Source organism: Oppia nitens, unplaced genomic scaffold (genome assembly GCF_028296485.1).
Source record: "Oppia nitens isolate AA-2021 unplaced genomic scaffold, nextdenovo-longstitch-racon4-pilon3 scaffold29_pilon_pilon_pilon, whole genome shotgun sequence".
Classification (NCBI taxonomy): Eukaryota; Metazoa; Arthropoda; class Arachnida; order Sarcoptiformes; family Oppiidae; genus Oppia; species Oppia nitens.
Window position 1 is genome coordinate 427501 of NW_026533209.1, and position 18830 is coordinate 446330.

Genomic DNA, 18830 nt, shown 5'->3' on the forward strand with positions numbered 1-18830 from the left:
CAAAAAGTTTTTTCTTATTGTTATATATATATATATACAGCAGGTACAGGTAGGTAACATATACAATATAGTGATATACCGATATAAAAATCTATACCCGAGCTATATCAGTGCCCGCTATTATATATATTAGTCTCTCTCTCTCTCTCTCTCTCTCTCTCTCTCTCTCTCTCTCTCTCTCTCTCTCTCTCTCTCTCTCTCTCTCTCATACTTAAATGGCACTCGTATTTAATGATGAAATGCTTTTAGAAATATAGAGGGAATTCATGGTCTGATTTTTTATGCCAAATCTCTTATATTATGCCTTTAAGAATATATGAGTTATCTCTCTCTCTCTCTCTCGATCTGTAATATGTCTCTCACTTTTTTTTGGTTGCCGTGTGCTTTGAGACGACACCGCTTTTAGAGAGAGAGAGAGAGAGAGAGATGCTATGCTATGCCAGTAGTGCCAGTGCTCTCCTTAAAGGCAATTGAAAGTCAGTAGGGAGTCGGGGAGGTCTGGACAGACACATCCTGATTAATGGTTAGCCCGTTTTCACTTCTAAAAACTCTAATGCATTTTTGGACACATGAAGGATAAGAGCTCACGCATTGATGTTAGAGTTGTGTGTATGGAGAGAGAGAGAGAGAGAGAGAGAGTCAGTGCTCTCTTTCTCTCCTAGCTATACATGTATATACAATATCTGATGGACATGTAGCTGCCATGGATAGACAGATAGGGTCATTTTCTAATGTACTGTAATGATGAACGACTCATTGCTTGCACACTGGTATCTCCCGGTGTTCATACTCTCTCTCTCTCTCTCTCTCTCTCTCTCTCTCTCTCTCTCTCTCTCTCTCTCTCTCTCTCTCTCTCTCTCTCACTCACACAGTTACCTCCCATTCAAAAGCAATTGCCATCAGCTCTCTCTCTCTCTCTCTCTCTCTCTCTCTCTCTCATCAATGCACTTGAAATCGAGTGATAGGCGAACCAAAAATCTCATTAGTATTTTCAGTGTATTACGTCTGTGTGTGAGAGAGAGAGAGAGAGAAAGAGAGAAACTCATATAACCTCCTAAATACATGTGTGTCTGTCCTCAGTGAAAATGTTCAATAATATTACAAATACTACATCTAATACTACTACTACTACTACTACTACTACTACTACTATTACTACTACTACTTCTACTACTACTACTACTACTTAACCGTTGGATATATACAAATGGATTTAACACAGTTTATATTGAAGTCCACTTTCGGTTTGCTCTTAAAAAAATTTGATAATACAATATCTGGTTAACACATCGACACGCATACACTCACTCAAACACACACAGACAACTATCCCTTTTAATATAGACTGTAGTTTCATCTCATTGATTGCTTGCAAAAAGCACATACACACTGACATTGACACACACACACACACACACACACACACACACATCCTTATCCACTCTATGGACATATTATATTCATGAGAGTGTGTGTATTATTCACAATCTATATATGAATTTATTGTATTGTAGAGTATATATTGAACTCTCTCTCTCTCTCTCTCAACAAAAATTGATATAAATTGCTGTCAATTGTATTGACAACTCTATTATATGAACTATACATTCATTCATTCTCTTTAAAAGCCATTTATTATTATCATTATTATGATAATAATAATCTTAACAAATATTTTATTTGTCGATAAGGTCTTAACACATTACCAGATGAGTTGTGTGTGTGTGTGTGTGTGTGTGTGTGTGTGTGTGTGTGTGTGTGTGTGTGAGAGAGAGAGAGAGAGAGAGAGAGAGAGAGAGAGAGAGAGAGAGAGAGAGATTTCCGGGACTTTAACGGTACCGATATATTTAGGTAATACCCCACCAAAAAAAATTTATAATACAATAGCCAAACAAAAAAATAGCTTATATAATATCATAGGTTGATAGCTATCTATATTAATGTGAGTGTGTGTGTGATTTTTTTTAAATGGTCATTATCCTGGTAGTACGCTTTATAAATACATATATATATATATATATTTATCACTGGCCCTATCCCATCCCATCCCATAGTTGCACTTACATATTTGTGCACCCATACTCCTATGCTCTCATACAGTACAACTCTCAATGATTTGTATGGTTTTTACATCATACTGTCCCCTCTATTATATGAAATTTTTTTGTATATACTGTATGGAAATCTTTGGCTCATAAATGGCACTACTATTGAAGTGACTGACTGACTGACTGACTATCTATCTCTAGTGTGTGTGTGTGTCTGAGCTCCCTGTCCTTAATCACCACACGACATACACACATACTATTCAATAGGTCTCTCTCTCTCTCTATCGCTCTTTATTATGTAATGGCATTAAGCTTATGGGGGTATTTAAGGAAAGCTATAGCTCATCATCATCATCAACAATGTGAGGGCTTTTATCTAAATTTGCTATTTTTTGTGGACAATTAAACCGATCATTATATTCATCATTTCTATTGATGTAGATGTTAGACATGTATTTAGTCTATATATATCTATAGAAATGTATGTCTTTTTTTTGTATGAAAAAATGCCTAATAAATCAAAAGTCAACTGAGTGTGTGTGTGTGTGTGTGTGTATGGTATTTATCTCCTCCATATGAGTGCCGCTAATTTATATCGCTAGGACACAACCTCTTTAGTTTTTATGGCTATACCATATTTTTTGTGTCGTAGTGTGTGTGTGTGTATGTGTGTATGTGTTGAGCACATATAGTACAGATATTGTACTGTTTTATACACATATAAATGCCATTGATATGGGAATGTGTATGTATGTGTGTTGTATGGTTTATAATATACAGTATAATTTATACTGTATGCATGAATATATATATATGACTTGGACTATCCCTATCCTTATATATAAATATATATTATATATTTATATTTCAAACCCATGGCGACCGGGACGACCGCATCCCGTCTCTCTCTCTCTCTCTCACACACACACACACACACACACACACACACACTGTACAGTACTGTATCTATGGTTTGAGCTCCTGTTACCACAAATAGCTGTCACCAAACGTGTATTTAATTTTTCAAAAACTCCACCAAAAAAAAACTCATACATAAAAAATTTTGAGTTTAATTTTTGTTGCTGTTTTTGGTACCAAAAATAGCTAAATATGATAGCAATTGATAGAAAACAAAAATTATAATTTTAATTATTATTATTATTATTAGTTTCTTGATTTTTACTTATTTATAATTTTATATAAAACATATAATACTGTATATTTAATTTATATATATATAATGTATAGCTTGTATAATGCGATTTTTATCATGTTTAATTTATTGGGGTAACTTAAAATAAGTATATACATAATTTTTTTAAATATATATATATATATATATACTGTATATATGTATAAATAAATGTATATATATATTTTTTTTAGCTAGACATAGTCAGTCACATTTACTGATTATATAATTGATAATATAATTGACTTTTAACAAATATATAGAGAAAAAATTGTGGTTTAATGGTATATTTAGGGGAAATTTTTACCCAAAAAAAAAATAAAATGTTTAATTGCATTACTAATGCAACTACACTACTACTACTACTACTACTACTACTACTACTACTACTACTACTACTACTACTACTAAATAAAATATATTATTATTATCAGCACAAAAAACTAGTCATAAAATTGATTGCTACCCGACCTTGGGATGTAGTCAAGACATATTGTATATACAACTAATAACTTTATTTTATTTTATTTTTTTGATGATAATGTCTTTATTAAAAAAAATAATAATAATATGATAATTATAAGCCATTCAATTATAATAATTAACACACACACACACAAAGTAGACACACACACACACGAATTATATTTATTACATTATAATTATTTAATATAATTTATGATAATTTTTTTGTTTTTTAAACTAATTCATTATCTTTTTGTTTATTATCTTAATTATTATCACCCATAACCCAGAACTCGATCCGACACAACCTATCCCTACACAACCGATTCATGCGTGTCCAGAATGAGGGTACCGGCAAAAGTTCGTGGTGGATGATCAACCCGGATGCCAAACCCGGTAAGGCTGCCCGACGTCGGGCCACATCAATGGAAACGCAAAAGTACGAGAAAAAGCGCGGTCGGGTCAAGAAGAAGATCGAAGCCCTGAAAAACGGTCTATCATTGGATCAGTCGACGCCCAGTCCGTCGTCGTCGGTATCCGAAGGTCTGGATATGTTTCCCGATTCACCCGTACATCACGGTTTCAATTTGAGTCCCGAGTTTCGGCCGCGCGCTTCGTCTAACGCTTCGTCGTGTGGCCGCCTGTCGCCGATACCTGCCGTCGACAACGATATGCACGACAGTCAAGTATGTGTTAAATCAAATACCGGTGCTCTTATAGACAATATACTATATATATGTCGGTACTAATTGACCAATTTTGTGCTTAAAAAAATGTTTACTCAGGTACCGCCACTATCACCGTTGACCAGTTGGAATCACGGCGACATTGGACGCATCTATACCGGTAATGTCAACGACGTTGACCAATACAGTACGGAACAGTTGGTCGAAATGGCCAACACTATGAAATTGACTGGCAATACAGCTTTTCTGGGCGTCGTTAATAAGACGTCGCCGACTGGCCAATTGTCGCCGGCCGGCTCACATATACAGCTCAACACGACCTATACTATGGGCAGCTATGGTCAACTAACCGGTTATAATCAGCAACAACAACAACAGCAGCAGCAGTCGCAGCAAACCAGTGAGACGGGCGCTACGACACTGACGGCGCTTAACAATGTTAGCGGCGGAGTGGCCGCCCGTAGTCCAACACAAATACTGTTGGCCTCAGACGTGCTCAACGGTGTTGCCAATGGCGGCGGCGGCTCGAACACTACCAGCTATCAGTTGACCAGTTTGTCACCGGTGTCCAGTCAGACCATTGACACTATGGTGGCCAACAACAACAACTGCACAGCAGTGACCAGCGGCACTACCGTCGCGGCCAACAACACGATGTCCAACTATTCTTCATCACCACAACATCACATCCAGTCCACGACTGCCCAAAATAGAGGTTAGATATTAAATCAGTTTTGTTTGTTTGTTTGTTTACCGGTGTACTGTAGACTACCTGAGCGATCATCAATCAAAAAAATATATATATATATATATAAATACATAAGCATTTCTCAATCATTAAAAAAAAAAATAATTGATATAAAATTTATGTGTTATTTACTACAGTATTAGTTGCGACACTCTCTACTGTGTTGTTAATTATCTGATAATTTATCTATATTTTTATTAGTATAGAAAATATTAGCGATTTTTTTAGTATTATTGAAAACTCAAGGGCGAGCGCACAGGTATGTCAGCACTAGTAGTATTAGTAGTTTTTTTAAATATATTATATTGATAATGAAAATTATTAATTTATTTATATTTTATTTATTATTGCTCAACAATAATAATTATAATAAATGATAATTATATGTATAATATATTTATTGGTTAGTTAAGTGTGTGTATGTTTAAAAAAATAATACACATATATATATAAATTTTATTGATTTGATTGGTTTGATTATAATTTATTTTTTTCAATTATAAAATTTTAAATAAAACATTTTAAATAAAACATTAAATTAGCTTTTAATATTAACGATATTAATAAATGTAAGAAAAAATATTTAAAATAGCTATTTATATTTAAACATCATTATAATTATTATTAAATACATATATAAATTTATTATCAATAACATCATTGCCCTTTAAAAATGATAATAAAAAACTAGTCAAACATGAATATTATCTTTAAAAAATAAATAAATTTATCGTTATATAATATAATTTACTAGTATATTATTTGTTTAAACAAAAATTAGCTATTTAACAATATTAATAAAATGCATAGAAATTTATTTTATTTTTTTTTTGTTAGGTAATATAAAATGTAAATAAAGTTTTTTTTGTTGTTGTTGAAACATTTATATAATTGACAATACAATAAAATAAACTAAATGATATTATTTTTATGGAAAATATCTATATATTTATAGAATTTTAAACAAATTTATTGTTTATACAAAAATTTGTTTGATTTATCTATTAAAATATAAATCAATTATACTGTATATACTGTATATAATATAAGTAATATATAAGTAATTTTTTTATTATTATATTCATAATATTAAATCATAAATTTGAAAAAACAAGTTTCTATATACAGTACAGTATAATTTTATCGTTATATGTCATTGAAATATCAATACAAATGTGATGCTAATGAATGTCTGTCTGATTTTTTCCCTCTCTGTCACACACATCCTAACCTACCCAACCCTTATGATGGACATACCATACCATATCCATAACCACAGCTACAATGATGGGCCATATCCTGTCATTTAACAACCAGTTGCCAAACGACTTGGACCTCAATCTGGATTCATTGCACGGCGGCCTCGAGTGCGACGTCGACTCAGTCATACGCCACGAGCTAAGCGTCGACGGCAGCCTAGACTTCAACTTTGCTACCGCTGCCGGCGGCGGCGATCCAGCTGCAGCTGCCGCCGCAATGCACCATCACCTCAACAATCACAACAACCATCTGAATCATCTGAATCATCATCACCTTAATCATCAGCTACACCAACATCTGAATCATCTTAACCATCACGGTTCGCCGGCTGGCACGACCACTGTTGTTAGCCATAATCCGGCACCGATGACGACAAACGCACCGTCCAGTCGTTCATGGGTTCACTGATGGGTTGGATGATTGGGATGGGCTGTTGTTGCTGATGATGATGACATCCCGGACATCACTATCACTTTCTGTACACATATACCACACTATATCTCAATATATATATATAGATATATACCGACCGTTTCAGATGAATATTTACCGTTTGCTTCTTCGTCGTCGTCGTCATTGTCATCGTCGTCGTCGTCGTCCGTCTTCTTCATCCTTCAATTCATCCATTTATATACATTTTCATCAACAAAAAAACAAAAACTATAATTTTTATGACCACTTTATTATAATCATTATCATTGAGAAAACAACAACAACAACAAAAAACCCAATTTTCTTGGATCCGCTGACGATGTTTTCATTTATAATTACCAGTGAATGAATGATATGATTGTATTATTCAACAACAAAAAAAATAATTAAATGATTGTTACAACTATAACACAACAGCAACAAAAATCACACATTAATTGTATGTAATTTTTTTTTAATAATTTTTATAATTATATATATATATATTTTTTTTTAATTATATTTTAATTTTTAATTAATTGATTGATAATATTGTTGTTGATGTGTTTGTGTGTGTCGATGATGATGATTATTATTATTATGTGATGTCTTATATAAATTTATATACGTTTATATTGTATGTGATTATTATTATATTGTAAATTTATACATATATTAAAATAATAATTTTTTATTTAAAAAAAGACAATTTAATATATATTATTATATGAGTGGCGGCGGCGGCGGCGGCACCCCCATCATCAAACCAGGGGGTGGTTGGGTGGGGTGGGAGTTAAAACTATATTATTTTTTATATAACAATATTATTTTGTAAATATACAGTATGTCTTATTTTTTTAAAAATTTATGTGTCCAGTGTTATCCCCGATTGTTTTTTTTGTTGAAAAATTTATAAATAAAATGAGTTTAATTATTAATTAGTTAGTTAAACTATAATATAAATATTTTTTTATATTTAGTTTTAAGACAGGCTAACAAAAGGGGCAATAATTTTTGTTGTTGTTGGGAGTCAACAATAAAATAATAAAATGTTAACTCTCTCTTTCTCTCTCTCTCTCTCTCTCTCTCTCTCTCTCTCTCTCTCTCTCTCTCTCTCTCTCTCTCTCTCTCTCTCTCTCTCTCTCTCTCTCTCTCTCTACATATATGTATTTATGTATACATTATTGTTTGCGACATTATTTAATACATAACTACATAATTATTTTTTTCTACATATAATTTATATCTAATGTTTGTTTTTTCCAAAATATAATCTAAATTGTTTAATTATAATTGAAATCAATACTATTACCAATATAGCACCACTGCCCACTACTAATTCAATCATCAAACATATATATAAAATACATACATTTATAATTAAAAAAAAATCATACATATATTGTTTATATACTTGTTTATTAAACCCATACGGTATATTTACATAAATACATTATACCTACATAAGCGCGTATATACGTTTTTGTTATGTAGTCATATGATGATGATGATGTGAAATTTATTTTGCATGTTTATAGCATACTTGTATCATATATTATTGTATGTATAGTTTAAAACATAACATAAATTTTTATCGCATTATATAACATATACCAGTCAACCGAATTTATAATATTATATACAGTATATATATATATATATATATATATATCTATTTTTTCATTAATTAAAATTATATTATATATATATAAATATATATATTTTTTGAAAAGTTCAAAACGACAACTGAGAAAAAAAATTTGTTTGACATTTTTGGGTCAAAATTCATTATACATTATACAAAAGCAAACACACATAGATATACATACATCACATGATATTTACTATATATAACTTAGAAGTTATCAAGTATATCAATATTTTGCATAATATATCTTAGAAATCATTTGCATTATTATTATTATACTATAAATTGAAGATCCGGTTTCATCACATAACTTATCGATTATTATTATTATTATTTAAATTGTTATTTAAATGTATTATTATTTATGTTAGCATTTATATCTTACCAAAAAACTGTGTGGGCAAAAAACAATATATATATATATAAATTAATTAATTAACACTATAGTGCTCTTAACTATTGAAACATTTTTTTAAAAATAGTGTTATCATAATTTTTTGTTGTTGATATCAGCTATACACTCATGTGATGTATAGTATATTATATTTACAATAATTTTATTTTTTTTTTTAATATAAACTATGTGTTGTGTACTATATAAATATATAAATTTACTGTACATATGAAAAATATCTGCCAATTATTTACACTAACTGTCCTTTTTTATTATTATTATTATTATAACAGCACAAAAATCTGTATATAATATAATATCATATATACCATAGAGTTTGGGGCCAAAAGTTTTTATTTTTATTTTCGAGAGATTTCTCTCTCTCTCTCTCTCTAAAAATCTATATATAAATATATATTTCGTTGATTTATATCATCTCTCAGAGAGAGAGAGAGAAACCCTAAATAGTTTTATTTGTTTTATTGTATACAACACATAGACACACATATGCTATGTTTTAGGACACAATTAGGACTTTTGAAAAAATCAGTGAAAATACTGTACCAAAAAAAAGCATAGCAATGATCCATACAAATCCCTAACACCCACCACCACCACCATTGCCTGCTGCACCTCCCGGTCCCACCAAAATTACCCCTAGCTAAACAATTGCTTCTATATATWTAWATACAGTACAAAAATAAAAAGTGATTGTCATGTGATATAATATGAATCCAAGCGACAGAGAGAGAGAGAGATAAAAGGCATCTAAAAATAGTAGTAAAAATGACAGATACAGGCATTCATTATTATTAGGAGTAAGGGGAAAGGCATACATTTTAGGCTTACAACACATAKACTGTTGTGGCACTACAGTACACACTTATACACACCGGTATTTAGTGAGAGAGAAAAAATGATTTCTAAACAGGAGGCCAGTTATGTATGCTTTAATACCATTGATGACAAATATGAGCCCTAAATACAGTACTGTACTGTACTATACTGTATGTATATGTGTGTCACTCAATCTCTTTCACTCTCTCTTTTCAATAATTTTTCAAAAATATACATACATTTCAGTCATTCATTTCAATAGATTTTTATTCAATTTCTTCAAAAAAAAATTTTGATTGAATATCAAATAATGACTATTTGAGTAACAAATTGTAAATTTCTATAACACTTATTATTATAAGTTTTTATATATACATACATATAGTTTAGTTTATAGTGAAAGGGTTTTTAACTTGAAATATAATATGTATTATATTTATAAGGAATATTCCGTAAGCGCTTCGGGCTATTTATGTTTGTTATTGCGGTGCCTATTGTCGTAAAGCTATTGTAATGGTATATATACCGGTATAGTAATGGGACAGTTGAAGTTAATATGAGATCCATGTGCTATTATTGTATTGTCCGCACCCGACACACACACATAGATACACAAAACAGATATCAAGAAAAAAATTGGGTCTTAAAGGGTTGACATAGTATTGGGACAGTTGTGTGTATGTATGTGTGTGTGTGTGTGTGTGAGAGAGAGAGAGAGAGAGAGAGAGAGAGAGTTTTTACAGCACCGGTTGCTTTTGTAGGCCTCTCTCTCTAACAGTCAGTGACATTATATATGTCAATAGTGATAAAATTTTTTGAAAGAAACTACAAAAAAAGTGTATACCCTTTTCAATCACAATCTCTTTTACTTATTACCAGCTCATGTACTATACAGTACAGTACAATAACTGTGTGCTGTCAAAGCTCATGTATGTTTGTGTGTGTGTGTGTGTGTGTGTCTGTAATACAGACTTTGTGTACTGTAGTACTGTATACTACTGTTTAAAAACCCTTTATATATATATATTTTACTTTTACTTTAAAATAAAATCTTTTTATATTTTTATTTTACTTTCTTTAAGCGTTAAGTGAAATTCAGTGAACAGTGAAATGTCATTATATGCATAAGTATCTGGGATTTTGTACAGTATGTGTGTGTGTTGTATGCTATGACTATATGACACTGGGTGTATAGCACTGGTATGCTGTGTGCTATATGGCACTGGTATGTGTGTGTGTGTGTGTGCTATAATGGCACTGATGCGCTATTTTAGGTGATGGACATTTTTTTTGCTCCTACTTTTTCTGGTATATCACAATCATCAGCTATAATCAGACAACTTTTTTTTTGCTTATAAATATATATATATATATATATATATATATATTATATAAATAATATATATATATATATATATATATATATATATATATATTATATATATATATATATAATATATTTGTTGAATGAAAGAGCTTCTGTATATACTGTACATGAAAATTGTTTAATAAAACTTTTACACAAATCCCAGACATCTATCAATATAAACATTTATAAAACTGATTTTTATATATAAATATAAAACTTTTTTTTTGTTGCTAACTCTCTTAGCTCTCACTCACTCACTCTCTCTCACYCACTCACTCACTCACTCWCTCTYTCTCTYTYTCTYTCTCTCTCTCTCAAAAACTTTTGCCATTATTAGATACTCACTCACTCTCTCTCTCTCTCTCTCTCTCTCTCTCTCTCTCTCTCTCTCTCTCTCTAGATCTCTCTCTCTCTCTCTCTCTCTCTCTCTCTCTCTCTCTCTCTCTCTCTCTCACACACACATACACACACACACACACACACACACATACACACACACACACTGCTATAATAAGCAAATTAATAATATATTTGAATATACTGGTACTGTATATATTTTACTAAATAAATTTTTTACTGTATAATTTAGTGTTTATACAATGTTTGCTATATATATATATATACACATAGTATATATATATATTGAATTATACATTTATTATACAGTCTCTACTGTATATTATGTGTGTGTGATTGTATAGAATCAAAAAAAATAAATAATTTTCTTTGAATTTTATATGAAAAATAAATTATTCATTTAAATTGCTTTCGATAAAGTAATTTGCTATAAAAGTGTCAATATTTGCACGAAAATCATACAACAGGTATATATATATATATACAGTACCTATTGTATGATTGTGTGTGTGTGTGTGTTTGTATGTCTATGTATTATAAAAATCTAATATTAAAATTTTTTTCTTATTTAAATTAACAATATATTATTTGTATATATATTATAAAAGTTTTGTTTCATTATTATGATTATTATTTTATAGCAAATAGTTCTCCCATTTTAAAAATTACGAAAATTATTTCGACATAAATTTTATACAAAAGTTTACACTAAAAAATTATTATTATTATTTTATTAGCATTATAATGAAAAATTTAAAAATAGTTGACATTTATATTCTAGTATTCAATATATACTGTATATATATACACACACTTGCTGTATGTTTGCTTAAATTTAAATTTGATATTTGTTTAAACAAAACTAAAAAAAAAGTAAACTAAATTATTATAAGTTTAGAAGTGATATAAATATATAATTATATTAATTTGTTTTAAAAGAAATTATTTCACATTTAAAATTTTTTTGTTTTAATAATAATTATAATAAATTATAATTCACAATGATTTTACTTTATAAATATAATAATTATTATAATGATGATTATGWCAAACAAGCCCAAATGCTAAAATAAATATTATCTAACAATTTTTATTTAATTGTTGATAATAATTTATTCAATATATATAATATTGTATGTAATATTTTTAATACTGATTTATTGTATGATATTATAACAGTATAGACTTGTAGTTATATAAAAATTTATTTAAAAAAGTTTATATAATTTATTTATTTTTTTAATACTTTGAAAAATGTTTGTCTGCCTATTGATTTGCTTTTTAGTTAATTATGTATTACTACTGTAATGTACGCTTAATATAGACTATTATATCAGACATTGAAAAATTCAATTGAAAMWACATTTATAAACTGAAAGAGAGAATAATAGAGAGACAGAAAAAATTAGTTATAGATTAGTGACGACAATATATATAAAAAATAACAGTAATTATTATTATTATATAAAGTAAAAATAATCTATATATTTAGCAGGGAAAAAATTAAGGGGAAAGACAAAAATATTATTAATATATTATATAAATCTACTGTAAATACATTCAATCCATTCAATTATAGAAATTTTTATTCAACAAAAAAAATAATGATTTAATACATATGTATTATATATCTTATGTGTGTGTATGTGTAAGAGATAGAGAGAGAGAGAGAGAGAGAGAGAGAGAGAGAGAGAGAGAGAGAGAGAGAGAGAGAGAGAGAGTAAAAACATAATTTATTATTTACAGAATATTCTTATTGTAAGCGAGAAAAAAATGTATTTAATACAGAATATTCCTATTCATTTATGTATGTATTTGTGTGTATATATATATATAGACATACATAATAAACGATATAATATAAAAATGTGTGTCAATGTGATATACATGTATATATTGAAAGTGTGTGTGTGTGTGTGTGTGTGTGAGAGAGAGAGAGAGAGAGAGAGAGAGAGAAATACTGTAGACATATTAAAAAAAAAATTAATGTCAAACACACAATACATTTGCACTTTTATATATATATATATATATCAAGACATGAATCTATTATTATTATTATTATTATTTCAATAATAAAAACCTGTATGGGTTTAGTAAATGTATATCTAAAAAAACAGAAATTCAATGACAAAAAAATTATTGATGTTATATCCTAAGTAATAATAATAATAATAATAATTCATTAACAATTTTTTATTTCAAAAAAATACAACATTATATTCATYATTATTATTATTAGTATATAATAATTATTACAACAATTATTAATAATTATTATAACAATTTGAATGCCAACTATCTATCTTATATATAGTATATATATATACAGTATATATATTGAATGTCAAACAGGATTTCAATTAATCGATAATTTTATTTTATTTTCTCATTCAATACCCATTATATATTTTTATCTCTAAAAATAATTATAACATTTGAAATGTTGTAATAAAATAAGTTAAAAAAATAATCTATTATCTTATTTTATATAGATATATTTAATATATTTATTAATAATAAATTTATTTTAAATAAAACTATTATTTTTAATGAATATTCTGTGCAATACTTGAAACTATACTCTCTCTCTCTCTCTCACTTCTAATGTATTGTCTATACTTAAAATTGACATAATTTTTATTGATTTTTAAAAAAAAAAATAAGTGCCAACATAACATATGTAATAATAATATTAATACATGTGCGCGTCCGCCCCTTTCATCCCCCAATGTTTAATAATATGTTATAATAACATTAGACAACGTACACATCTACCTACCCCCACCCCATCTACCTATCCACCGCCAATAGGTGTTCACTCATATATGTATATATATTAAAACACATTAAATCAAATTATTATTTTTTTTTCAATACAATATAATATATATCGTTTTATCACTTTTATTAATTGGAAAAGTGATAATAAAAAAAATTTAATAATAAATTACTATAATTATATAGTATATACGTATATAAATTTTTATATGATTGAAATGCATAAAACACTAATTATATACATATATATAAATATCAATTTTTTTTATTAATTATTATTATCATTATTTTATTGATATCATTAATATTAGTATCATCATCAGCATCACCATTATCATCATAATCATCATCAACAACATTATATAGATGTTAAATAATAATAATTATTATAATAATTATTATTATTATATGTGTGACATACCATTCAGCGTTGTTAGAAAAAAATCATTAAATTTCAAATACAATCATAATTTGATGGACTAATCAAATATATATTATATATATATATATTGACATGAAATACAATAAAACAACAATTAAATTACGGTTTTATTATTTTTATTTTTGGGACTACAGTTTTATTGTAGAAAAATAAATATATTATTATTATATTATAATTTTTTTGTTTTTAAAAAACACAAATATATATGTTATATAAGTTTTTAATACACATAAACAACAATCATATAAATAAATATAAAAATATATTTTAATTATATTATTATTATTATTGATATTATTGATAGAGCCCTGTGTTTTGTTTGTTGTTATATATAGTCGTTATTCATTATAATTATAATTATTATTAATATTATTATTATTGATTAATATTAGTTATTATTGATTAATATTAGTTATTATTAATTATTGATTATTATTAATTAATTAATTAATTAAAAGTCGTTTGAGAGAAAAGATTATTGTTTTATAATATATATATATATATAAGTTATATATAATTCATTAATTGATATATTATTATATAGACATTATTATTATTATTATCAATTATTATTATTATATTTGATTTTTAATTATTTGTTTATTTTTATTTGTACATTACATAAGTATATAATATGAATATATATATATATATATAATAATATTTAAGCTAAAACAACTAAATGATAATGATAAAAAAATCAATTGATTTAATCAATGTTTTTTTTGAAACAACAATTTATTTTTTTTTTAAATAAAAGTCTATTTAAAAATCATATAAACATTTACAAAGTGAAACCATACACACAATTTAGACAAATTGCTCTCAAAAAAAATAATAATAAAATATTGTAAATAAATATTAACTATATATAACTTTATATATATATATTAGTGAAAAAATATTTTGTTGAATAAATGTAATGAAAAATAAAACTGTTTATATATATATATATATTTATATATAAAATGAAATGAAAATAACAAAACAACACACAAACACATACAGAGAAAATATATTATTTTATTTTTATGAATGAAAAGTTGAGTAAAAATTTAAAAATAAAAAAAACAAACAACAAATTGTTGGGAAATCTAAAACTTTTTTTTTAGCAAAAAAATAGAGATATATTTAAATTTAAATTATTTTTTTGTGATGAAAACAACAGATATTTTATTATATATTTTTGGTTGTTTTACTACTACTACTACTACTCCTACAACTACTCCTATCTAAAGAAAACACCTGATCCTTGAAACTACTGTACCGAACGATACCTAAAAAAAATAGTTTATTTTTAGTTTATAATAATTTTATTTTTATTATATAAGTACAAACCAGTCATTATAATTAATTTCAAATTTTTGTTTTAATTAACAAAGATATCCATTAGAAAAATTGTTAATAATAATAATAATAATATATAAAAATAAAAAAACAATAATGTGGTAAACAAATATATATATATTTTTTCATATAAAAAACATAAATGATTATATATTAGTGAAAATTTGTTGTAACACATATTAATCGATTAATTGATTGATTAATTAATTAATATTATAATTTTTATTTGTCTAAATGTTTTTATTTTATTTTTTTTTGATTTGTTATTATTGATTATTTTTTAAACATCAAATACATACATATAAAAATATACAATAAATTTAATTTTTTTTTTAATCATTCCTGATATAACATTTTTTTTATAGTTATTTTATGAGAAACACGTGTTGATCGATACCATTATTATATTATTATTATTATTATTATTATTATTAAACCATGATATAACATTATCAATTTGAGACATAGATATCAATTTGAAAAATAATATATAATTTATATATATATTATATTAAGATAAAAAAACAAAAAATATAATATACTATTTTTTTCACTGCTTATTATTSCATAATATTGTTATTATAATATTATTATCATTATTATTATTATAGTGTAAAAAATAATGTTGTTATAAATAATTACAATTTTAATAGGAGTTAATTTGTAACTAATAATAATAATAATAATTAATAATAATAATAATTGTGATAATATTATGAAATAATGATAATAAAAAAAGGTATGATAATGTTGTTTTTATAATAAAAAGTGAAAGTATGTTTAGTATAGTATATATACCGGTATACGGTATATAGTATGTAGAGAGAGAGGACTGGTATGTTTGGGGACTGGTATGTATAGGAAAACTGGTTAATATATACTACTAGTATTGTATGGATTTACTGAACTGATTGGATTGACTAATAAAAAAAGATATATTTATTATTATTAATATTATTATTAAAAGTTGTTTTAATTTATTTTATTTTATATATATTTATAGTATAAACTAATTATACAACGAGAGAAACACAAAAAATTAAATAAATAATTGTTATTAAAATTATTATTATTATTAAGTGGTAATTAATCAAAAAAAATATCTGTTCCTAATATATATATATATATATATATATATGAAAAAACAAACAAACAATACAACCAAATTAAATTTACAATTAAATTATAATATAATTTTTTTGGTGAATTTATAATATATTTATGTGGTGTATGTTATATTATAATATTTTTCACACTAAAATTATTAGTATATATTAATTATTATAMTAACTAAATAAATTATCAGAGATAACAAAAAAAAATTATTATTAAAATTAGGAAACAATTTACACAATGATATAATTAATATATTTTATTTTTTTTTGAATTAATTAATTAATTATTAGTCTATATAAACAATATATATATAATAAATTGTTTTATTTATTATACTAAATTTTATTAGTATTTTAATTGAGAGTTTTATTATTAATTTATAAATTATATAAAAAACAAATTGWTTATTGAAATTATGACTGTCTTTACACCAAAAAAAAATCTATATTTGTTTTAAATATTTTTGGATAAAAATTATGTCTATTTTTGTGGAAATTATATATATATATATATATATACCGTACATATAATATAAAAAATATTTTYTACTCTTCCAATTCACAGACAATTATTATATTTAGAAAAAACAAACAAAAAAAATATTTTATAAATCATTACAACAACAACAACAATAAAAGTGGATTAATGTCTTTTTTAATGAGTTAATTATAAAACGAAAATTGTGTGTCTTATATACAGTATATATATATATATATATATATATTAAAAATATATATTAATTATATTGAAAACAATTTTTTTTTTAAAAATATTGTTTCACTAATAAACTGTGTGTTCATTATTATTATTATGTGTAAGCTTAGCTTATATATATATACAGTAAATTAATATATATATATATATATATATATAGCATTATATTTGGATTACATATTATTATTATATTATTAACGGTATTTAATCAACAAAAAAACAAAACAAAATAAATTTTATATTTAAATTTTTTGTTTGTTAGTTTTTTTCTGTATGTGTTATTACTGTAGATTTTTTTTGGGTGTCTAATCTGACAATTAATTAGTTAATTATGTTTAGATTAGTTAGAATTAATAATAAATTTTTATAGTTATTATTATATTGTTATTGTTGTTATTTAAATAATTATTTTCTATTAAATTGAAATAATTTTGTTAGTTTTTTTAAATTAAAAAAATTAAAACAATTATTGTTGTCTATTACTCATTGATAAACTATTTTGTTATATCACATCATATGATCATATGATTTGATATTAACATACCATACCGTATATCAAACAAATATAATTTGTAATCCAATATATACTATATATATATATATATTTGTGTAAGTTATGTAAAAAATTATTATTATTAAAATTGCTAAATTATATATATATATAAATATTAAATATATATATATTTATACACAAAATACAAATGTATACAAATACATAATAATATAGATTCAAATTAACGAAAATATTTTCTATTAAAAACAAATTATTTATATTTATTTAATAATACTGTATACTAAAAAAAATAAATCTTAATCTATTGTATAATTGTCTTACTGTATGATATAAGTTATATTTTCTAATTAGTTTTCATTATTATTATTATAATTATTGACTATTGGTTTTTGTGTGTGTGTTTTACAATGGCTGGGATTAGTGATTATATATATATATTAAAAAAAGGGATATAATTTTTACGAAAATAAAAATTAAAACAATTTATTTATAACATGTATT

General features: G+C 25.5%; 1 protein-coding gene across 1 annotated transcript in view; it reads left to right on the top strand.

Moving 5' to 3' along the window:
• Nucleotides 1-14610, top strand: part of LOC128954810 (forkhead box protein O-like) — a 29058-nt gene extending 14448 nt beyond the window's left edge. The window contains exons 2-5 of the mRNA XM_054300408.1: nt 3996-4391; nt 4491-5106; nt 6419-7270; nt 14508-14610. Of these exons, the coding sequence (XP_054156383.1) occupies nt 3996-4391; nt 4491-5106; nt 6419-6807 (1401 nt within the window). The 3' untranslated portion in view covers nt 6808-7270; nt 14508-14610. The remainder of the gene's footprint in view (nt 1-3995; nt 4392-4490; nt 5107-6418; nt 7271-14507) is intronic.
• Nucleotides 14611-18830: the final 4220 nt, after the last annotated feature.